This window comes from Etheostoma cragini, chromosome 5, assembly GCF_013103735.1.
Source record: "Etheostoma cragini isolate CJK2018 chromosome 5, CSU_Ecrag_1.0, whole genome shotgun sequence".
Classification (NCBI taxonomy): domain Eukaryota; kingdom Metazoa; phylum Chordata; class Actinopteri; order Perciformes; family Percidae; genus Etheostoma; species Etheostoma cragini.
This window is the reverse complement of record NC_048411.1, coordinates 26,746,994-26,772,699: the sequence shown is the minus strand read 5'-3', so window position 1 is coordinate 26,772,699 and position 25,706 is coordinate 26,746,994. Positions and strand designations below refer to the sequence as shown.

At 37.6% G+C, this 25,706-nt stretch overlaps 1 protein-coding gene across 3 annotated transcripts in view; it reads left to right on the top strand.

The window, feature by feature from the left end:
- Nucleotides 1-25,706, top strand: part of fras1 (Fraser extracellular matrix complex subunit 1) — a 225,099-nt gene that overhangs the window by 62,899 nt on the left and 136,494 nt on the right. For all 3 annotated transcript variants that reach the window (XM_034872870.1, XM_034872869.1, XM_034872871.1), the window contains exons 3-9: nucleotides 6,698-6,805; nucleotides 13,650-13,742; nucleotides 16,164-16,323; nucleotides 17,924-18,057; nucleotides 19,748-19,831; nucleotides 22,030-22,131; nucleotides 23,462-23,653. In XM_034872870.1, the coding sequence (XP_034728761.1) occupies nucleotides 6,698-6,805; nucleotides 13,650-13,742; nucleotides 16,164-16,323; nucleotides 17,924-18,057; nucleotides 19,748-19,831; nucleotides 22,030-22,131; nucleotides 23,462-23,653 (873 nt within the window). The remainder of the gene's footprint in view (nucleotides 1-6,697; nucleotides 6,806-13,649; nucleotides 13,743-16,163; nucleotides 16,324-17,923; nucleotides 18,058-19,747; nucleotides 19,832-22,029; nucleotides 22,132-23,461; nucleotides 23,654-25,706) is intronic.

Here is a 25,706-nt window from a genome sequence, read left to right as displayed (position 1 = left end):
GACAAAAGGAACCAATCTGGTGCGTTCTAATGCATAAAACAAGCAAACAAAATTGAGCTTTCAGGCTTCACACACATTACAGTTTAATAATAAACATTATATTAGTATACTACTACTAGGTTATTTTTCCTCAAATCAATCATCAAATGTATGCAGCTTTACATCCACCTTACTGATGATTATTCATCAAAAATCCCACTGTGTAAATATTTGTGAATGCACGACAATATTGCCACAATATTGCCATAGCTGTATTTGGTCAAAAACATTGTGATATGTGATTTTCATCCATATCATCCCGCAATAATGAGTAATTTGCGAGACATACTTTTTGTTGTCAGAGAAACAAGGTAGACTAATGTTAAACAGAATATTGTTCTTTCTTTGCTGTCAACGCATAATGATATTGGCGTGGGGCCACTCTGCTATTACGAGGTATTGCATTATTGAAACCAGATTTGGTGCCCCGGTGTTATCAGGTCAATCAGTTGTTAAAATAAAGCTGTGTTGACACAACCAGGCTTTCCTCGAGAAGCTCAAGGGTTTTCGCAGTGTCTCAGTCGGCAGCAGAGTTGCTTGACTGCTGTAAGCCATCATGTCTCCAGATTGAATTTGCCGCAGTAAAACCTTTAGTTTCTATCCAATTATAGCCCAATTACTTTTTGCTAGGCTGGCAGGCTGCCTTTCTTCCCCCTTACCAACGTCTTGAATGGGAAAGTTTGACTAGTTTAGCTGACAACTCCAAAAAACTGAGCCCTGTCAATGTTTGACTCTTCTGTTTTGTTCTTTATTGGATTTTAATTGAATCTTATTAAACCAGTGAGTGGACTGGGGATGGGGGGGGGGGTTTCTTTCCCCCTTATTTATCCAGCACTGACTCATTTAGGAAGACACACTTTCCTCCCCTCACTTTTAAGTGAGCATGATGAGAGAAGATCAAAAATAACATCTCCAAAAAATATTTTTTTGTGGAGGTAAAGAACTTTTAATTGATTAGTTCATTATTCAACCAAGGGTGTTATTTAGGTTTTTATAATTTTTTTTAAATGTGCAAATTTTATGCTTTTCGTCATATATGACAGTAGACTGAATGTCTTTGGTGTTTGGACGGAAAAAAACATGTTCCATTGATCCTTTTTATTTAACAAAAATTCTAAATACTAGCTAGTTAAATTTTCTTATACAGTATGTGAGGATTTGCTGCTGTTATCTATTTAATATCATTCGTAAACTGAAAATGTTTAGGTTGACTGTTTGACTGTTGTATTATTGTATTATTTGATGAGCTTGTAATTTGAGAAATTAAAATGAATAAAATATTTTGAAATTTAACTGACTAAATGATTTAATAAAATGTCATTAGTTGCAGCCATATCATGGTTTTATATTCCAAATGTCATCACATAGACTAGTGAGAAAGGAGCCATTCCCCATCTAGAAAAAGTTTTTTTTCCTAATGTGTTATGCATTTTAGTAATCCCCTACATAAAACAAAAATTATTTTAAATTAATTTATTCACCTGTCCTATCCATAATATCCATAATAATGGGATTCAAACCAACAACCTACCAGGCAAAGGTCCACAGTGCAAACCCTCAAACTCATCTCTGCTCTGTATAATAGCCTCTAGAATGGATTCTGTTTGAAAGTTATGGATCTATTTTTTTCATTATGGAATTGGGCCCATGCAGTCGCATTGGCTCAGATAGTAGGAGGGAAGGAATTGTCACTACCACTCTTGCTGCTGTCGGCTGTATAGCTCCCCTGGCTCGGACTTGACAGGTTGGAAGGTCAGGTAATAGCAAGTTCAGGTTTGCTCCGCTGCCCCGGCCACTTTAAGAGGTCCCTGTTTACAGTGAACCCGGGGTCAATCCCATTCCACCCGAGGCAAACAGGACGTTGATTTGGAATTGAGCACAAGCTCTTCGATCCTCTTGGGACCTCGGCTGACATGGACTTGCCCTCTGAGCCGTGGCACTCAGTCCAGTCAGATCTGAAGTCACCTAGCTGCTGTGCTAATTTTACCCAGCGTTATTAAGACCTTGTGACATGAATGGTAGCCACAGCTCCATAAGGGGAAATTTAGTTCTGAGGCATACCTTCTTGCACACAGACTTATTCTTAACCCTAAGTGACATTTGTACATGATTTATGTCAAAGCAATTACAATGTTACACATAAAGATCTGATTTTACAAACAACAAATACATACATACAATGTATTATTATCATCTGACACTCCAACCACCTAAACACAGACACACACCTACTTTATTTAGTGCAGCACATACACTTCACATATCATAGGGGCAGTTACAGATTGAATTTTATTTTGTGGTTTTAAGACATCTTTTAATCAATTATGATTTTTTTTTTTCTTCATTTAGTCTTTATTCGACCAGGTTAGTCCCATTAAAATCAATGATCTCTTTTGTACAAGAATTAGCAACAGAAATACATAACAAGCAAAACATACAAACACACAGTTTGAGTTACATCACAACAAACTCATTAGGTAAAACATTTGCACACAGTCAACCTGGTCTTAACAGAATTTGCCATAGCTTTAAAGTTGTTTAGGGTTAATATGTTTTACAGTTTTTAGTTTATTCCATGCAGTAGGTGCTGAAAACCTAAAAGTTTTTTTTCGAATTCATTTTGGACTTTGGGAATTGCAATATGTCCAGAGAACAGAGATTGTGCTTTCATACAATATGTCAAGTTTAAAGGGAAGATAGGAGTTTGCCAAGAATGGCTCTGTAAATAAAAACATACCAATGAGGGAGGTGGCATACACATAAAGCAGATAAAATAACTTTTAAATACTTTATATAAGTCAGATGTTCTGAAAATCCATTATTTATGATGTGAAAAATAGAAAAAGCCTCTGTGTCTGTCTAAAAAAACAGAATTTGAGTGCATGAGCTTTTATTAAGTTATGTAAGCGCAGTCCAATTTTATTGTATTTGTCGAGTACTTGTTCCTTCTCCTGTACTTTAATACCTTTTTCATTTGTTTTACTTTTTTAACTTTCTAAACTCAATCTTCTTGAATTCACTTAAATAGATTTGTGATAAAGTTTTGTACTCAACGACTTTTCAAAAGAAAATAATTATTGAGTAGCCTGAAGTTCTACTGTTCTGGTCCAGTCAGAAGGTTTTTCCATTTAGACGTTTGCTTTGAACTTCTTTCCCCTCGTAGGGGCAATCTGTTAGAAAGTTATCTGATGAAGAGAAGGTTGTCACTACTTTGAAAAGCGTCACTGACTTGAAGTGAGATTGGTCAGTTCTGTAGGTCCACGCTGAAATGTTTATGTTCAGGATATCACGCTGGTCCTTTCACAGTAACCCAAAGAAGACACTTTAAAGCTTGGCAAAGGCCGGGGGCAAGTATCTCGGGCAATTTAAAAACAAAGTGCAAACAGACTTTGAGAGGGATTGGTTTACTCTGTGTGACAAACTGATCTCACTGTATCCTGTGAATTATGCTTTGCAGTCAGAAGGTATTACCTGAGAGACACTTCTATAATAGTGTTAATCCACGGTGGGGGACAACTCTTATTGCCCAACGCAGTGAATTGCATTTTGTAAGTCATCGGCATTGCTTTTTGCTTGTATTTGAACGTCCTGTATTTGTTACCTTTTTAATAACTACAAAGACAGAAAGGCAGAGTGAAGAACTCATGTGTTGCATGTTTGCTTAGTATGTTTAGGGTCATTTAGCTCTTTGTAATAGTTTTTGTGTTTTGTGCGTGCGTTATTTTAGAACATTTTGTTAATCAGAAGCCCTGGGCCTGTGCCTGTTAGGCCCCCAGTTATCCAACCATCAATGTTGTAGTATGTGGCAATAATGCAACATTAAAAATTACCATGTAAAAAAAGTTGCCAAAACAGTTCACAAAGCCCTTCCATAAAACTAGATTCACAACTTTAATTTTCTTTAATACCGCCTCTTTGAGGAGTTCCTCCAGGAACCCTCTTGGATTCCCCCATGATTGCAACAAATGGGATAATGCCCAAAACCTTCTAAATTTTAGCTCCCATCTTTATTTAGAAATGTTTTATATTATACAGTAAGAAAACATATTTCTATATTTGAATGGTGCAGCTATAAAAACGTGTCAAAAGACATGTCTTCATGATTTGAAATATATTTAATCCCAGGGAGACAAGACAGCTTCAAAACGTACAAACTTTTTTTCTGACTTAAGGTGAAAAATGGAAGTCCTCTTATTAAACTTTTTTCCTTTCTTTTATTGTGTATTGCATTGTATTGTGCAATGTTATAGGTTTACAAAATGAAAAAGCCCAAAGTCCACCACAAAGGGACCAAAAATCTCCAACTGAAAATAAGGTTCACAAACTGCTCCAAACAGCTCTATTGTAGTCAAGCCTTTACTTCCGTGACAAACGTGCGTCACTTTGAAATGCACATTATAATGCTTGCCTAGCTGCTAGCGTGGCATGCCCTCATACTCTGCAACTGAATGGCTAGTTGTCCTTATCTATGTACTGTGCTTGTGCGACTCCAAACTAAGATTGAACAGAAATGAGATGCCTCACTCTGTAGCAAAAACAGAGAGCTCAACACAAAGGGGGAAAAGAGCAGCTGCAGCAGTGTGCAGTACAACAAAAATATGTTGTTTTTTAAAGATTAAACCATGTAAACCTATTCTGGTACACCCTCTAAATATAATTATGAACCTGAAAATGATTATAATATGAGCACTTTAATAGAAATGTCAAGATCTAAAAAGTTTTTTTGCATCTTCTGCGTGACCTCTCAATTCATCCACTTGTTTTTATTTGACAGTTGAGTCCTTGTCAGTATTGTTCATCTCAGATTGTGTGTGTTGAACAGTTTCTGTCTCAAGAGGACGAAAGCCTACTTGGGAAAACTGCAGTGCTCCGTTGACTCCCACATTCTCAGTACTTCTGAAGGTTGCTCCTCCTCCTCCCTGAACTGGAATATGAATATTGCCAGCAGAGATTGCCCATGACATCTTTGACCTCACATAAAATGCCTTTCACATCTGGCTACCGCTGTGCAAAGATGCACTCCCACAGACTTGAATTTAAACACACATATACATAAATAGCTCAAACCACATTACAGGGAACATATCAACTTGCATATGCTCTCTTCAGGCCTTTCCCCTCAGCCAGCTTCTTGCCCTAATTACATTTTCATTCTGTGTTGTTCTCCTTTTTGTCTGTGTCTTTCAACATGACCTATGGCTACTCCCACATTTTACTGGATGCTTACAGCATGACTTTCTCAAGGACCTTAACTTAATTACCAGAGTTGTTTTAAGAATTAAGTTTGGCTCTCTGTTCAGAGCTAAGATCTGGGAAAAGAAACACAAACAGTCAGACAATCAGAGACAAGCTTGATATTGGGCAATACTGACTCAATACTGATGATACTGACTAATTTTTTGTTGCATTTAAAAGATTTACACTTGAATCATATCTTCTGTTAATTTTAAGGATTGTTTACCAAGATGCTTGTGCACGATTTATTATTTTTTATTATATTCAATGTTTCCTTTACATGTACTGTATACCTGCAAGAATAGCAAGTTGAGCTACTGGGTGCACAACCAGTACACCTGAACATAGATCCAACCACGATGTAATGCTTACTACTGTGTATCCTGTATATCCTCTTATGTTAGCATACAATATATAAAACTATTAGTGGTCTGGTTGTTACCAAAGGCTAAAGTTTCCAGCCCATTAAAATGTCCCCCCTCTGTCCACTTCATAAGCACAGCTGCCAATGGATATTCCGTCATGAGTGGGTAATTAATCATCCATCTAAATCGGCTTTATGTACTGTAAGATGATATATCTGCGCATATGCAGGCTGGAATATTGATTTAGTTTTGGCTTTAGGCTAGCCATAACACATTGTCAGCCCTGTGTTATGAGCTATTGACATATACCTGGCATGCTAAAGGGTGTGGCCAACAACTGGCAGAAGTGATCTCCAGCCTTTCTCCAATTTTGCTCTATCTCATTGTGTAGTTGGCCATGATGCTCAAGGCTTTTAATCAACACTGAAGCAGTCTCACTCCACCAGCAGCAGAGATACTTCACTGTTTTACAGCCTGATGATATGAGTTCAAAATGTGAAATGATTTTCTTATGGTGGTGCTCACATTTTTTAAACTAGAGCAGTAAAACGTTATTCAGCTATCATGGACCTCACTGAGCCTATGATACAAACTGCTGACATGAATGGAAGCTGGTCTGATTGGCCGGAATATTACACTGATAAATATAAATCCATTGTTTCTTTATTTCATCTGTAATGTTCTATATCTATAATGCATAGTCTGCATATTGTTTAGTGTTTTTTATAAAGTCACTGGTTTGGGTCAACAGTGGTCAGGAGAAACTTCACTTTATGACCTTATACAGCGGACAGAGGCTTTAAATCAAAATGCAAGGGGACTCAACCTGCACTTTACTGTACCTGCAATATCTGTTAATGAGAAAAAAAAACTTTTTATCAGTCACATTAATATGCATAACGGGACCTATATGTTTATTATCATCTGCACCAGATGTCAATATTAACATGACATGTGGATGTGTTAGGATATGAATTTTTTATTTAATTTATTTTTACAGCAATGAATCAGGTCGACCGTGGTAGTGTTTCATGTTTTTTTTTTTTTTGTATTGACAGAACAACACATCATGGAAACCACAGTCGTGTCTGGAGTGTACCTGCTACGGCGACGTGGCCATTTGCAGGCCCACCACCTGCCCCAACCCACAGTGTGACTTCCAGAGGGTAAGAGATTTTACATTTAACAGGGGAAGTTTGTTTGCTTTTGAAAATAGTAGGCACATCATATCCAGGGAAACTATTGCAAAGCTGGTTCCTTTGAGCATTTATATTTCTTTATAAAAGATGTGCACGTTATGATTTGCTCCTAGTTTTGAACCCAAAAGCAGATTCAGACTTAGGCACAATGGATTGGAGTTGTAGTTTTAATTTATCTCAGTACTTGTTGTGAAGTGAGTAAAACAAGATGGTCAGGTGGCAATCCTGGTGGAAGCAGATGGCATCTGGGGTTGGGGAATTTGTGGAAGGCAATGGCAGCTAGGCAAGGTTTAGCAGGAGGCAGGCTCAGCTTGGTCAGGTACCGGAGACGGAAGAGACACAGGTGAGGTTATCCTCAGCAGAGTCACAACAACGGTTCAAAATCATAAGTTTTGCTGGAGTTTTAGGCCTGAAGAGTTGCCACGTAGAGAGCAGAAAACAATCTGCCAACAAGTGAGTACAAAACATGGTTTCTGTATCTGTATAATGCGCTTGATGGTAAATGGAAATTAGGTGGGCCTGGTAACAACTATAGAGCCAAACACTTGCTGATGAGCACACACGCACACACACACACACACACACACACACACACACACACACACACACACAGACACATCGAAAGACAGACAGGGAAACAAACAGGAAACAGGGGAATCCAGAGGTCACAGACTGGACTGTAACAGTGTCAATGCCAATTTTTTTAACTTTAGTTAAATAATACAAAGTGCTTAATAATTTCCGAGCGATACTTTACTCAAACAGGAGTACATTTGTTAAGACTATTTTCGGTGTCAGCCTGATTAATACACATTCAGTGTGCTAATTAATAATTTGGGCAGCAGGATGGTGTATGTGGGATTGGGTCTAAATAATCTACCGTGAGTGTGTTCATGGTAATGAAGAAACATGTCACCCAGTGTGGCTCATTGATGTGTTTTTAATAGTTTTTGGACAACAATGGAGCTCTGTGGCACAGAGGAATATATAAAACTCTGACTGCATCAGAACATTTTTGGTTCTGGTCATTTCACAGGATTTGTTGATGATAAAATAAATACAGTCACAACTCGGACATGTTTTTGCATTTGATCACTAATAAAGTACATGTATTATCATAAAAAAAAAAGGTTTATCTAAGGTTGTGGGTCACAAGGACCATAGCTTGATAGACATATCAATGGATACACTCCCCCTCCCCCTCTTAATACATCTATATGTACAGAACACTGTTACTAACACACTAACGGTCCGTGAGTGTGTGTTAGATATCTTAAATCAAGCAATCTAGAGGGTATCACTACTGCTGATAGAACTATTGTTATCAGTCAGCTGGCTGATGAGACCACATTGTTTTTTAAGGATAGCTCACAAGTTCTTCTGGCTATTGGTATTATAGAACTGTTTTCTGGGACTTCTGGTCTCCGTTTGAATCTAAATAAATGAAAACTGTTAGCTATAAAAGATTGTAATGTTGACTTAATGTTGAATTCTGTAACAAACTTAGGTATTACTATAGATAAGAACGACTCCCGGAGATGTTCAATTATTTAAATCCTATTATTAAAAAACGAGATCTATCATTAGGGGGCAGGGTTTTACTTTCAAAGGCTGAAGGAATATTAGGTTAACATTCACTGCATTTTCACTCAGTGTTGATACCCTCACCTGTAAAGCTAAAGACAAAATTCTCTTTGACTTTGTTTGGAAAAACCGCACTCATTATGTAAGAAAATCTGTTCTAATGAATGTCTACTGTAAAGGTGGCTTTAACCTTTTGGATTTAACTACTTTAAATTATACATTTAAAATTAATTGGATCAGGTGACTTCTCTTTATTCCTTTATTCCATGCATTCCCTTGTGGAAGTGTCCTTGGCCAAGACACTGAACCCCGCGTTGCCCCCGATGCTGCGACATCAGAGTGTAAATGTGTGTGATCGTTTGTCTGATTAGCAGGTGGCGCCTTATACTGCAGCCTCGGCCATAGTGTGGGAATGCGTGTGAAGGGTGAATGGTTCCTGTACACTGTAAAAGCACTTTGAGTAGTCGTCGAGACTAAAAAAGCGTTATATAAGAACAGTCCATTTACATTTACATTAGATCTTTTCTTCGTTCCGTGGTCTTAACTTTATTTTGATCTGTAACTATAATATTGACAAAATTCCCCTCAAACATGCTCCTTTTCATAAAAATCTTTTATTTGATAATGTTAAATGGCCTGGTCTTTAATCTTTAAACATAATTTTAGTCCCAACAGATTTTATATTTGGAACAATAAACATGTTTTATTCACAATTACATCAATTTACTTTAAACCTTGGATTGATAACAATATTTTGTTGGTCGGTCAATTGTTTAACCAAGACGGTCAACTTTATTCTTATGAGGAATTTCTTCAGCAGTTTGGTACCCTGTTACTTCTAGGGAGTGTTTGATTGTTTTTGATGCTATCCCCATAGGTGTAATTGCACTTTTTAGAGGTTATAGGGCTGATGGTAATGATGTTGCTAGAAGTTAGTTCTCTCCACACTGTAAGAATATTTACTAAATAATTTGTCTTTTTCAACATGACATCATTACCTCTCCTCGTTATCTCACTGGTCCAGTTTTGTCGGAGATATATGTTGGGACAAGGGATTTGTTTTATAGTGCTTTATAGGTTTTACCCAACCAACAACTATTTAAACTGTCTAGATACTTAGCTGATCTCATTTACCCTGAATTCTCCTTGTGCTGTGAAAATGTACTTTTTGGTTAATTAAACTACGACACAAATCTCACCTCAATGTTATTTAATCAACCTGATTTTAATTTTGACCATATTTTACACCCATAAGTCTAAATTACAAAGAAAAACACCTAACTTCGTAGAGCTGTCCATTCACATTAAACATTATATTTCTACTGTATCCTGTTGCAGTCAGAAGGCTGTTAGAACATACACACTATTTGTACTTTTCAAATGATCTATGTAAATTGAGTTTGAGTTTTCTTTTTTATTGTAATGTTTTTTCTAATCTCCCCTGGCGTACTTTACCTGTTTGTATTGTACACTTGCAGCTGTCTGCTGTCTCTGTTATATGCGCAATGGAAAAAAACGACCTTTCTACATTTTTTTTAAGATTTCTTCTAAATGATTTGCCCAAAATATGTCAATCAAACTTTTATTTGCGCGGAAGACCTGCCCCTTAGAGACGGGTAAACCAATCAGGCTTATCTTTCCACGCATTTATTTTATGGGACTTACTTACTGCGTAAAAAATGTCCGGAATACAGTGAGTCTGACCATTTCTCACTTTTTGTAATCGGTCATTATAGCTTCATGACATCAGCTTCTACTTTTCTAACCTTTTATTGGAATGCAAAATGTCTAGCTTAATAATATCTAAATAGCAAGAAATTAAACTAATCTTGTGTGGCTACCTTAAACCTAACTAAGTTTTATCTTAACGTTACTGTAAATTTCAGTTAGGCAACTAAGCTAACTAGCGAGCTAGCTAACAGTTGAGGTCGAGGTTAAGCTAGCAATGACGGCTACTACTAGCAAACACTCTTGCTAGTAACACATAACTAACTTCTTCCTTTACTTTCTCGCTTTCATAGAGCTGCTACACAAACCGCACAGAACAAAAAAACATAAACGTTGTATGGTTTAAATCAGCATTGTCTCTGCGACATAACACGAAGATGATATTCGCAAGCATGAGTGTTGAAATTTCAAAAGCTGGGACAAAACGTAAGTAAAACAAAAGGTCCTGCGTTCTCACTGGACATAACATAACTAAATGTTAGCTGTGTCCACTAAAGCACATGGACAACACAGGAGTTTAAAAGTTTAATAATATAAATATGTCTTCCAACGTATTGCTACCTTTGAGAAACACTTTCAGAACTTCTGGAATCTGACAAAAACGGGTGGGAATAAATGGAATGAAGTTGTTTTATGTGGTTAAAAATGCAGACCCACCCAAACTGGGATAACATAATATAATTGCAATATATCGCAGACTATTGCAATATGTTTAAAATTGCAATAATATTGTAATGTAATCTGCATTTAATGTTGCATATTGTATTCTGTAGCCCTCTACTGTATTGAATGTGAAACTGTTTTCTGAGCCAGGTCCCCGTTGCAAATGAAAACTTGTTCTCAACGGCCTACCTGCCTAAATAAATTAAAAAATAAATGTTCCTCCCCGTGCTGCTTTTTCAGTGTGATTTAAACCTCAATGGCTGCGGCAATGGCATCAAATCCAATCCCAACATTGAGCTAAAGCAACAATCAATGTCTAATGAATTCCACTCCGCTGGCTCCCAATCCAATGTTAATTAAAATAAGTCATCGTGCTTACCAAGCCATGTGCTCCCTCTATTTAAAATGCTCTTCAAATGTGACTCCCTGTCACCTACACTGTGATTATAAAAAAAAAATATATATATTCATAAGGTCTGTCTCTGCCTGCCATTATCTACAAGCTTACATTTCCTTATCCTAGAACTATCTTAATATTCCTCTATTGTTTAACACTCTGGGTGAATTGTCTACTACAGATGTGTATGTCTGGATAGGACAGTTCATATATTTGTCAAAGAGCATTTTTTAAGTACCATTTTGACAGTGCAGGAATTCATAGATTTTTGGGTTCTCCCCCCAAAGATTTTAAATTCAAATTTGGGCTTTAATCATCATTATCAATTAATTTGCAGAAAACATTCTCAGTTAACCGTTAAGTCTATCAAATATGAAAAAAGTAGTGAATAATGCCTATCTCACCTACCCAGTGTACTTAAATTGCATGTTTTGTCTGACCAGCAGTCAAAAATCATAACCTAAATGACAAAAACAAGCAGCCAACCTGCAGCTTCAGCTTCCTGATTACTAATTTTCTTTCAACCGATTTTATTATTGGTGCTCTAATTCACACTGTTTTAAAAAAAAAAAATTCAGGGAAAGCTGCCGCAGTGTGACTTCTATTCAATAATCCAATCATATGTAGTTCATTATATAATTCACCTTCACCTTTTTCACTGTTTTTATTTCCCAATTTTATTTTGCAATGCTTCTTAGAAGAAAAAAAAAGCACATCCTAATAAAGGCGCATACCGTATATGGCTTAAAAATATTATAGATGTAACAATTTCCTTGCTTGTTCAAAACCAATAATGGTTTCAGCATCAGAAAATTAAATTATATTGTTTTAAAATCTGCATAAAAAGCAGAATTGATAATTGACCTGATACATCAATACATGAAACAATTAACTTTGTCACCTCTGTTCTTACAAATATACATTTACATTATTTTATAAGCAGACAGTAAAGTGGCTTGCAAACTTCAAATTCACTTTTCACAGGACTTTTTTTTTCCTGCAAAAGCAACTGCAAAGGAAGAAAACCTTATAATCGTATTACTCTAACAATGCAGCAATCCAGTGCTAAATACCACTCCGTTCTCTCGGAGCCTGAACCATCTCTCTTTATTTGCAGCAAAACAATCTGAAATTGGATCAAATTCTTGTACTGCAGCCACATTTTGGTAATTAAATTTGAGGCAGCAGACAGAACCAAGCTCGAGGGACTGAGAGATGAAAAGTTCAGAAAAAAGAGAGCTTAATATATGAAAACATTCAGAGGTTTAGATTATTAGTGCTTATTATCATAAAGTGGCTGTCAAAATTCAGCTGTTGGTCTTGTTTTAATCTTAAAATGTGTGCTTACAGATGATCAATGGAGCTGGAAACTCCAATAAAAACCCTCTGGCTAGATGCTACCGGCAACACAGCTCACTCTCCATCTATTTTATTTTCTCACTTGTTATTTAGTGAGAAGCTAATGTAGGTGCCATTCTTCTGCTTGTTCACAATCAATGTTGTGTGCTGCGGCAGATTTGGTTACCTCCATTCAGTTTTCTTCTCTTTTTACACGTAAATTGACACAAGACATTCTCTGAACCTCCTTGTTTTCAAGCACCTTATACAAATTGTATTATTCCCCTCCTTCTTTTTCCATTCCATTTAATTTGTATTTACAAATAGATGACACCTAAACCATTCACTGGCTATGTCTGGCCCATGCTGTTTCACCATTTGCGTGTTCCCACACATTGGACCTCAATCAGTGCAGCGCAGATAAAGAACTGCGTTTGAATCTGTATTGTAATATGTTTTATTAAACCTCCACACCGCTTGCTATGTATTCTACACGCTGTGCATGGCTGATAGTCTTCATATTTCCATTATTGTCGGTTCCATTGTGCTATTAATGTTATGTCAGTTTATGTCCATGGAAATGGACAGTTCGTTGTCGACAAGTTTATATTCATTCTTGGTTAAAGGGACCCGCATCCATTTTCTCTTTTTGTCTCTGGGGATTTGTGGTCTCATGACTTTGGTCGTGCTTAGTGTGTATTTGTTTTAGAGCTGGGCAATATAATTAAATTATATCAATATTGTGAAATGAGACTATATATTGTCTTAGACTTTGGATACTGTAATATTGTTATATGGCATAAGTGTTGTCTTTTCCTGGTTTTAAAGGCTGCATTAGAGGAAAGTGATATCATTTTCTGAACTTTCCAGACTGTTGTAACTGTTCTATTATTTGACTTTACCCAATTAGTCATGCTAACCACATTACTGAAGATTAGAAATCAAAAATCTCATTGTGTGAATATTTTGTGAAAGCACCAATAGTCAACACTACAATATTGTTGCTGTATCAATACCAAGGTATTTGGTCAAAAATATTCTGATATTTGATTTTTCCATATCGCCCAGCCTTAGTTTATATTGTGTTTGTCTTTTCCAAAGGGCGAGCGCTTGAGGATCCCTGCCAACAAGTGCTGTCCGGAGTGTGTCCCCTCGTCCCAGGGCTCGTGCCAGTATGAAGGAGTCGTTTATGGAGTAAGTGAAAGTGTCAGAGGATGCCAAAAATACTCTTCTCCTGTTTCTATGATCCCATTCTTCTACAAAACATTAATATGCACACATATACACAGTGATGTTTTAGACAATGTGTGCTTCCAACTTTGTGTTCATTCCTTTCCTGTTACAATGTGACAATGCCCCCGTGCACAAAGCAGCTCCATAAAGAAGTGCTTTTTCCAGTTTGGTGTGGAAGAACTTGACTGGCTCTCCCAGAACCCTGACCTCAATCCCACATTTGGGATGAACTAGAATGTTGACTAATGCTCTTGTGTCTGAATAGGATCAAATCTCTGCAGCCAGATTTCCAAATATGGTGGAAAGCCTCAAACCAGTAGAGTTTGACAGGCTGTTATAACAGCAGATGAATGCATTTGGTGTTAGAACTACAAGTTCAATTATCAAATATAAGTGTATGTGGTGTTTTTCTAAAATATTGGTGTTTTTTTTCAAGTTATTCCAAAAATTGATTTGAGTGAAATTTGGTGGGAAACCCTAAATCATAAACATTAGATGCAAAGTTAAACTCGTGAATCGTTTTTCAATGCCATTTGTTTGTTAAATTTGGTTGCTGCTGAAAAACTGTTTTTGGAGACTCACACCCTTCCTGCCTCCCTCTCAGTAAAGAAACGATCACTGTCTTGTTCATCTTCCATCAAGTGGTCTCCGGCCTAACGAGCTGGACTTTATAGCATCATGGCCTTCTGAGGTCTTTAATGCATCTTAGCTGAGATGTTGCTGAATCACTGCTGCTGCTCCTTTCCTGGGAAAAATGATGTGGAAAAACCAAGCTTCTTAATTTAAATTTATTTGAACAGAATCAAGTTTTTTACAGCCAGTACAACACAGAAACATAGAGATTTATTATTATTTATTTATTTAGTACATAAACAACCGTTTTTTTTGTGTCTCATGATGATCATGATTTTTGTGATGGTGGAGGTTTTTTGGAAGACTTGACAATATTTTCTACCACTAGTCAATATGGTGATATTTTAAAATTCAGTGTATTTGAAATTGTGCTAAAAGATATGACAGCTCCAGAATCAGCACCCTGGACAGCGGCCGTGACCCAACTTAGCATACAATTGACTGATTGTACTTTAAATTACCTTTTTGTAAAAAGAAAGATTTTCATGTCTTGTTTGGCTCAAAGCAGTTCAAGGTGCTACTGTGAATGTTTTAACCACAGAGAAATACACACAGTCCGTATTCAGAAACTGGGCCTTCAAACATGCCGTCATGACTTCTGTACTGTTGTGATGTCACAACGTTACTATAAATAGGTAGTTATATAGTTAATCCCCACCTGCATTGGCGGTACAGGGACTCTGAAAGCGCCAATGAGACGACCCGGAAACGCTGACCAATCACAGCAGACTGGGCTTTTTGGGAGGGGGCCTTAAAGAGGCAGGTGCTTAAACAGAGTGTTTCGGACAGAGGGCGAATACAGGTATTTTTAAATATTAATGCATGTAAACATGTTCTAGTAAAAAAGTACAAACCTGAAAATTATGCATCATATGGGACCTTTCACAAAAAGCATATTTGCTGCACACCAAAACCATAATCGGCTTCTGCTTGTTGCCACATGAAGCATTTAGATAAATCTTCCATTAAAACTCATACTAATGATTTATTTCATGCAGGGTAAAGAAGGTTTTATTGCACAGCCTGACACCTCTAAAAATGAGTTAAGTCAGATCCTCACCTGTATCATTTAGACTGCGGGCGACATCTACATGCTGATATCTCATTTACAGTGAAATGACAACACTGAACTCAAATATCCTCGAATGGATGTACTCTGTTTTAAATACTGCTTTAAGTAATACCTCAGAAATTGTTGTATCGATGCCAGTATCGATGCCATTAATCACCGTTCTTTCAATCACAGAGTATAAACATCCTTGTGGTTTTATACCAACACATGTTGGCCTGATGCATTTTCTCAGTACTAACGGGACTATATACTTCACACATATGAATAAAATGATCAAAAGAAATGTAAGAAGATCGCGAACAAGCTGAAAGTCCACCTCAAGCTGAGCCAACAGTCGAACCCCATCTTTAACTGGGCATACTGTTCTTTACTGCGTTTCAGTTTCCAAATTTGAATTTAAAGTCCTCTCACAGTTTGCCTCCTTGTGCACATTCACATACACCCTCTTGTTTTTCTCCCCCGTCCTTTCTCGTCATGGTCTGACACATCTTTCCTCTATGTTCTCCCCCCTCTGTGACTCTGTTCTCTTGTCTGTCACTCAGACTTAGGCTTACAAAGTCGTGTCGTCCACAGAGAGCAAAACAGCTTTCCTTATCCCACTGTCTCTCTGGTTCTTCTACTCCCCCCATGATTGTATTTCTGTGTGTGTAATGGTTTGTTTCTCTGTTTTCCAACAGCATGACAGCCAGTGGAATCCCTCGCCTTGTTCGGTGTGTGTTTGCTCCAGAGGAAGTGTATCCTGCAACGTTCAACCCTGCCCTCCTCTCAGCTGTCCTGGGGACCAAAACCAGTTCAACCCAGCTGGAGAGTGCTGTCCCAAGTGTGGCCGCAATGGAGGTAAGGGTGGGATCGGGCACACTGTACAGACAGATTTGAAATGCAGCATTTATTTTTATGGAATCATTTTTGTATCAAATCACATTTTAACATTTACTGTATTGTGTACTGTTTTGATTGTCTTCCTGTTTCCATGCAGACCTTTTGTCTCTGTTTATGTCATAAGGATGTGAAATTAATTTCTGGTAGTTGCTGTTTCATCACCTTAATGTAGATTTTCTTTTATATTTTGTAAGTTAAGGTTACAGTGTAGTTGCATTTTTATGCAGTTGAGATAAGAGATTATTTTAAAAACTCTGTTTAAATAACTGTGTTATTGGTGCATTCAAGTGCTTGCGGGAGTCTCAGACATGCAAGCTATTAGAGTTGCATGAGTACCATGCAGAAATCTTTACAGCAACAAAATACACAGTCCTTTTGACAACAGCCATATTTATTTTTTTGTTGTCTTTCAACAGCATTTTTTAGCGAGATTGGTTGGAGGCTGTAGCAATGTGCAGCATGGAACCATATGACTAATTTTGAGTTTGGATAGATAAATATTTCTTTTTGTTGTATTTCCATTTTTCTTTCTACAAATGTGGCCTCATAAAACCACATTTGGAAACACTTTACTTGAAGGTATCTACATAAGAGTGACAAGACACTGTCATGAATGTGTCATAAACATTATAAACAAGTCATACACGTTTATGACATAACGCTTCTTTTAGTGAGTATCATTTGGTTTTGTCATGACAAGTTATGCTTAGGGTTAGGGTTCATGTGTCACTCTTATGTAGATACCTTCAAGTAAACTGTCACCCCACGTTTATTTAATTGAGTCCTAGAGATTTTCTTCTAGATTTTTTGGTGTATCCAAATCCATGCAATGCAAATTTGATAAAGGAGATAAATGCTTTTCATGTAGTAAAAAAATTACTAATGCTTTTAGGGTTAGAGTGGTGAATAATATGGGTCTGAATGTTACTGAAAATTTGTTATAGCTGTTGACTTCTCATCACCCTGTAAGTAAAATATCGTAGAAGATGATTTAGTGATTTTCCAAATTACAGCCAATAAAGAAACTCACTTCTTAGATAAATGAATCCTGTTTTATCATTAAATCTTTTTATGAGACAAACGTTTTGATGCATGTTGTTCTGCCTAATATCTTGAAACTTTGATGACCCATTATTTATTTATATACAATTTTGAATTTACTAACCTCTTCAGTGGTTCAGTCTTCAGGGGACTATTTAGGAATATCTGCCCTGGTGAGCGATCACTCAAATGCGTAGAGTGTGTGGCGTCTTGTTTTCTCGCCAATTGTTGTTGTCACAAACTGTTTAGAGTACACAGACCAGTTGGATGCAAGCTGAAAGGTTAATCTCGACTCTAATGATGTCTCGGAGCTGTTTTGATGCATCCCAACAGTTAGCAGCTCATTAGCGACTCCCCCCCCCCACTGTAAATCAGTGAGTTTGAGGGCAAACAATGCTCCAACAGTAAGCTCATTATGGGTCATTATGTCATTACCTAACACCCATTTTCTCGGTTTACTCATTCTGTGTTTGTGTGTGTGTGTGTGTGTGTGTTTGTGTGTTTGTGTGTGTGTCAGAGTCTTGCTCCTGGCAGGGGACTGTGCACAGAGATGGTGAAGAGTGGAAGCCAAGCCTCTGTTCCAAATGTGTCTGCAGTAACGGGGAAGTCCAGTGTTTGGTTGCAGAGTGTCAGCAAGTGGCCTGCAAACTGGTCAGTTTCTGGAAATATAACGCACACTTTTTTATTATGTTCACGCTGTCAGTAATAACTGCTCTGAATCTGTCCCTCTTAGTTCACTTTGTCCAAATTCAATAAACCTACTGGCATTAAATGTGCTTTTTTTGCCCTGAAAATCCAAAGTCAAAAAGGAAGACAGTGCATTTTATCCAATACAGTACATAATTGATTTTCTATTTCGTAATTGTACATAATCTATATAAAAATACTCGACTTAGAAAGTATAGCCTGACTGATAAAGGATTTTTAAGGCAGATACCGATATTTGGTTATTTAAGAATCCGATATTCTGATATATTGGCCGATATGTATTTAAAAAAACTAATCCAGAAATGTGTAACAAAACATAAACAGATTTTCTTAACATTAGTTATTTGTTTTCACTGATAATATCGGCCCGCCAATATAACGGTCGCGCTCTACTACAAATAAGATTACCTTTATTTCTTATGCACTGCATCCCTTATGGGTGGCTTCATTGCCGGATTGCCCAGAGCAATGTTTCAAAAACTCTCACCTGTTGATTTGTTTATGTTATACTCGATCATATACTACTTCATATATTATAATTAAGTACAGTACATTCTAATGCATACTTATGTGGTCAGTGTGGCTCCCACAGTGTGACTGAAGCACCCAAAAGGACAACACATGCTCATCTTTCACTACCTGCTGTGTTTTGCCTAGCTTAACACACAGACTTAAAGCAAGAGCAAACTGCAAGCCATGCAAGTATGCAACATACACCTTCCAACAACTCAAGAAATCTTTCCAATAAGTACTTTTCTGATCTTAAAAAACATGATATCTTGATTTATTATTTTCTATTTTATACTGTTTGGCGATTTTCATTCCTTGGATGTAATGTGCAGGAGTTTGAGGTTGTTGAAGTGTGAGGTTGTTGAAAGCTGTGTAATTCACAGCAGCACACTAGCAATTTCTCCAGATGGTTTTGCAGACTCTGTGCAAAGCTAGGCCAAACACCTATCTTTGCGCCGGAGGCACAGCGATGAAACTAAAACTGATCTTATGACAGTCCGTCCAGAATTACTGTGTTACAATGTTGGGGTCGCGCAAATTTAGCCAAGCATCGTGACTTTGATACGACTTGCAATTTTGACCAATCACTGCAACTTTTTTGCAAATTTGACCAATAACCGGAGTTTCCTGTGACTTCAACCAATAGCAGCAGTCCCATCCTGACCCTTTTTGGTAAGGTAACTAGGAAAACTCAGCAAAGAGTTATTTATTCTCCCCAAAACATGTTTCCTTTTAATTTTTGAAGAACTATACAAAAAAAAGAAATTGCCACTTAAACTGCAACAAACATACAAAAAACATCACAACTTTCATTGCAATCTTTTACAAAACCGCCCGCAACATCAAGCATTTTGGGCAATCTCAAAAAAAGTCCGTAAAATCCTGGAAGGACCGTTGTTACCATGTAACTCTTGGTAAGATTGCATTTGCCAAAATGTCGGGCTGTCTTAACAGTATTATCACAGCTTATATTTACAGCCTGCATCTGATATAATTATATTATACAACAGAGGAAGAAAGGAAGGAAGTGGATTTAGTAGGCCATCTGTCTGTCTCACACAAACACACACACACTGACACACACACGGTCTGACTTTGTTTCCCTTTTCCTTCATTCCTTCAGCATGAGAACTTGGTGATCCAGCCAGGTCACTGCTGTCCTCAATGTGTGTCCAATCCCTGTCTGTCTGCTGGTAAACAGTACCAGGTAAGTAACGTGTGTGTGTGTGTGTGTGTGTGTGTGTGTGTGATCACAGCTCATGAATCTGTAATAATCACCTGGCAGAATTTTATACTCTCTTTTGTGTTTCTCTGAAAATCTGAACTTTTGTGTTTGTGTGTGTTTGTGTGTCGGTGTGTGTTTGTGTGTGTGTGTGTGTGAGGAGGGGCTTTGATATTGAGTTGAGTCTAAACTCTCCTTTCCTCTTATCTCTAATCCCAGTCTACTTCACCTCATCTGCCCTTACTTGCTTTCTCTTGCTGTGTTCACAGCACGCACGCACACACACCATCCTTCTTTTACTGCCAAGTTTCTTCTTTGATCGTGTGCATGTGTGTTCCATCCTGGCTACTGCGTGTTTGTTTCTAAAGACACATGGCTATGCAACACACACACACACACACACACACACACACACACACACACACACACACACACACACACACACACACACAGACACAGCCAGGCAGAAACATTCATTCATGTTTGCTTCGGAATGGCTTCAGATGTGTGTTTTTGTCTTCTTCAGGTTGTCAGGAACTAGCAGAATCTATTTGTTATCCACTAAAGTAGAATGACTAGCTTTTGGTTCATAAATACACAACCATGTCAAAAACATTTACACACATGCATGCATGTACATGGAGGCGCTGCCGCAATGGGCAGTATGAGGAACATAATGTTTTTTGAAGATCAAAGCATGTAAACATATTCTAGGAGACCCCAAAAGTACACATATGATAAAAGAAGTATAATAGGGGCTCTATAAAACGCAAATTAGAAAATTCACAGATAATTGGTTTTCTTGGTGAAAGGACCACAATAAAATTTTGTTTTGTTTTGTTTCTTTTAAGGTACAGTAAGTGTTTGTCCTGATGCACTTTCATTATTTATTATTTATCCCAATACTGCAGAAGAGATCAATATTAGAAGCTGTCTACAGGAAGCCCTTTAACCTGACATGGTAACCAGTCAACAGACTGTTGTCAACAGACTCTTGTCAACAGTTGTGTGTGTTTGTGTACTTCATTCACATTAAACATTTTCAGATCTGTTTATTCAGACCTCTTTATTGCAGCATTTTTGTTCAGGTGAGAACGAAGCTGTTGGAACTCTTATTGAACCAAATGTGAGTTTCACTCCTCTACAAAGAGATCTGTGCTACAGTCCGTTAGAAATCACTCTCATTTTATTTGACATATACTGTATATTTCATACAGGTTATTGGTGTTCAAAGAGCTCTACAAAGTGCTTTACAAGGTTTTGATCTTTTGCATAAATGTTATATCAATGAAGAATGTTTTTTTTTTTATCTTGTGAAATATTGAATTCACTTGCTCTATGCAGCAGTCAATATTTAATCGAGCAGTTTAAGCCTGAAGAAGAAGGAGGTTAGGATTTAATCTGACAGTTTCAGGAACTTGACCCCAAATTGAAGCAGATTATATAATGCCCAAAACACATCAGGCATGGAGCTTCTGTGTGGGACTACTTAACTTAACTTTAGTGTCTTGACGAGGTAGTTTATAAAGAAAGTTATACTGTTCATGGCTATTTCATTAGGGAAATTAGGAATAATCTAACTAAACAACTCAGCAAAAATATGTAAGAGGGGTCTAGTCATTTTTTAACATTTTAATGCGGAAATGTGTATGCTTAATCATTGTTTATTTGAAAAATTGCCTTAACAATTAACAGTTTCATATATTAAACGGTCTTACCAAATGGCTAATTAACTAACTGACAAATTGTTTTAGCGCTTTACCTAAACAAGTGAATTGTAATGTGTATAATTAAATTAAAGGTGCAATATGTAATACTTGGTGCTGTCAGTTAAACACATTATTAACGGCGTTAACGCAAACCCATTTTTGTGTTCTTTTTGGCCTAGCAAACTTTGTAGTTTTTTTCACATGCTGTCGCAACAACTAGTAACGTTAGAAAAACAAGCGCAAGAATCCGAAATGGATGCTAATAAGATTCTGAATGGAAGATTTACTTTTTAAAAGTTGCCAAATGGTTTCATTGACAAGTGATCTGTGACACAGAAAAGAAGATATTCATTGGTTTCAAATGAGCTTTGAGTTCCCTACAAACAGCTTGGGATTACCTGTGTGTGAGACTGGATACGAGTGTGTGTAGTTTGGAAATGGTATAAGTGTGTGTATCTGTGTGTATCTTGGCAGCATGGTGAGCAGTGGCAGAAGGACGCCTGCACCACATGTGTATGTAAAAGGGGTCAGTCAAAATGTCATACACTCACCTGTCGGCCCGTCACCTGCGACAAGGTGGGTAGCCTTACACACAAATGAGCACACACATCCTCTTCATACATTTGGCTCTGTGTTGAAACTCCAATTGATGCAGAGACGTTTAACTATGCAAGACCTCACATAAATGTCTTCTGCTCTCAGTCTGACACATAGGCTCACATTTAATTGTTAATTGGATGCAAATTTATGCTTGCATCATCCATTCTGTGCTGGAACTCTCTTTAGTTTTGTTTGTTAAGTCGGAGAGGAGCATAAAATAAAATCCAGACGCACAAACATGAACAGCCCACGTACAGACAAGCATAATAATGCCAGTACAAGTGACAAGTAAAATAAAAGATGAAATTGAAAGAAAGTAGTAGTGCAATTAAAGCGTAGTTGCAAGGAAAAAGCAAGTTTGGATTTAAATTTAAATTTGGATTTTAAATGAACAAAAGTTGTGGCATATTAAAGATCATCAGAAAAGCTAAATGCATCTTCAGTGTGTGTTATGTTCTGACTAGAGGCGACCACCTAACTAAAGATCCAAGGGCCCAACTGAGTTTAGCACATCAAAAATGTATGTTAGCCCTAAGCCACAAATTAATTCATAAACTAGCATCAGCATTTTAAAATATATCCTTTACGGAGCCAGAGTAAAGCTCTAGCATCACTTGTAATGTAAAGAACACATTTTTATTATAAGAACACTCCCATTCTTACAATAAAAATGTGTTATTAATATTACGAGTGATGCTGGAGCTGCGACCTATACAGACCTTTTTTTTTTTTTACCAAGTTTCACTTTGCTCTTTCACTCAATGTTTCCTTTTTTAATTTTACCTAAGCATATTCTCAGCTCTCCGCCCATTCCCTTCACTGATGATGATAGAAAAATAGAGGAGAGGATCCCAGTGGACTCAAAGCCTCAAAACTACCACTCTGTAATAAGCAGATACAATGACAAAAAACCTACCTTTTCTGTAAATAAATGGATAGACATTGAACAGACCTCCACAACGTATAGAGGGAAAAAGGTGCTCTGTAGTTTTTTGAGCTGTCTTCATAAGATACAGAGAATCTCAAATTCTCAGTGAAGTCATACAGTAAGAGATGTCTAGTCTAAACTGCATGTATGGGTATATGTATATATTTCCCTCAATAATGCAACACACACTCTCTGCATCATCCTTTTACCCTTTGGTTGCAACACGTACACAAACAAAATACAGCCTTTTTCTAAGCCCCTTGGATTTTCTCTGTCTTTTCTCACAGTTCAGTCTGCATTCCTTCATTCCTGTCATCTGTACTGTACTTGAAAAGCAAACAAACACAAACCTAAACTTGCTGGCGTGGTTTCTTCCAGGGTCAGACCAGAGTAAAGCGTGTTGGTCAGTGCTGTGATGAATGCGCCGCTGCCAAGGAAAGCTGCCTGTATGAGGGCACGGTGCGTTACAATGGAGACCTGTGGAACAGCACGGGCTGTGAATTTTGTACCTGTCACCGGGGTCAGGTCATCTGCCAGAGGGCTGAGTGTGGTCGTATTGAATGCCTTCAGGTGAGCTTGAAAGAAAAAAAGGTCTTTAATCTGGCCTCATCTTTGGAAACTATAGCTGTCCATTTTGTTATTACAAACCTTTCCTTAAGGGCATAACTGCCTTCAAATGCTGAAAAGATTATTTGTGTTTGATTACCTTTTATTTAGCCAAGCCAAAGAGCTAAAAAGTTGAGCCTGACTAAACTTTTGCCACAATGCATTCTGTCATCTGGTAGCACATTCTTAGTAGAATGCCTTCTAATGTGAATGTCGTTGGTCTTCTGTTTATGCTGCAAATTTGTGATATTGGGTTACATGCAAATTAAATTGACTTGATCACCTGCTTAGATTGATAACTATTGAAAAAGTCAAAGGTAAGATATCTGTAAAGTATCAGCAAAGTTATGTCCGTTAGCTAGCTATGCAACCTAGCTGACCAAGTTTAAACTAGCCCTACGTTGCCTATATAAGTTAGTATGTTGGGCTGCATCATGAATTAAATGATGATAATAAGTTATGATCGTTTGATATTTGAGTTCCTCCTTTGTCATCTAACTTTGCTGGTTTAAACTCTACCCAGTTATAGTGCGAGAGATTAGATTACAATATTTCTGAATGTAGTGCAGCTATTCCTTTACAAATACTTGTATGTCTAAAACTCATCTAAATTTTTCCCTCAACATAGCTAAATATAGTAATTGTAAATCTATATTGCACTAATTAACCCCATTACCTGTTTTCCATGTGAGAATACATATGTGCGTAACCTACAAGAGGTTATATTTGCTGTGCTTTGTTGGTAATTTATAAAGAGTCAGAGTGGAATATCATCTATAGACCCAGGGTTCTTTTCCTGCAGACTCCACCTGCTCTAACCTTTTCTACCACATTCTCTTGCCCCCAAAATGCAACATGTCAGCACCCAGAAATCCCATTTCCTGGCCTTGAAGTGGGGCCACTAAAAAGTTAATTGAAGTGGTCACTGTTACTTTGTTCACAGTTTTCTACAGTCAGTGTAATTTGCTGCTGTAAAATTTACCAATTTACAAGGTCTGATGTAACTTCTCATCTCCATTGGTATTTAGGAGATTTGTTGGAATGGGAGGATTGGGTGATCATTTGAACAAGGTTGGCTGCTTCCATCACAGATAATTAACTCACTTAAGATGAAGTCAATTGAAAGACAATATAAAACCATAATGATCTTTGTGGAAGCTGGGCACAGCAGCAAAAAACATAACAGTTGTTAAGTACTGTAAACTTGCATTATAAATTCAGCACTAAACAAAAAAAACACTCAGCTAAAATGCACCTACATGTACATCAACCTTAAGTCACACTTATGGCGGTTTTCCACTGCGTGGTATCTACTCGACTCGCCTCGGCTCTACTCGCTTTTTTTGGTTTTCGATTACGAAAAAAAGTCCCTGGGACCTGCTACCAGGTACTTTTTTTAGTACTACCTCAGTCGAGGTTCCAAGCGAGCTGAGGCAAGCCCAAAAGGTGACGTGGAAACCTGCAGACTACTGGTTGGTCGGAGAGAATCGTCACTTATGACTGCGTTTTTAGCAAACAAGAGTGTGGAGTGTGTTTACAGAACAAACGGGACATTTAAAACAAATCTAGCCGGACACCGACAGATTATCCACTTTCTGCACTATTCTCACTTTTCAATGGTTCGGGCTACTAGCGGCTTCATGTCGTTTCCAATATTGCACACTGTTACTTTAAAAAACAAGACAATATATATAACAAAAGTTTTTATTTAGCTTTTCAAGTAGCGCATCAAACCCGCCCAAACTTCTTCCTCTGCACCCCGTGACAGTGTCCCTGCCGGCTCTGCTGTCCAAGATGCATCCCAGTCGTTGTTATAAGTCTCTCCATGACTCTCATAAAGATTATACGAAGCCCAGTAGGTCAGAACCCGAGATTTCACCGGTCGGACGTCACACACCAGACGGTCTGCGGCGGCGGTTTTGCAAAGCGTGAATGCTCTGAAACACACACAGCACACACGTTGGTGTGTAATCATGGTTGCTAAAGTTCATGTACTTTATATAGCGTATAGTAAATA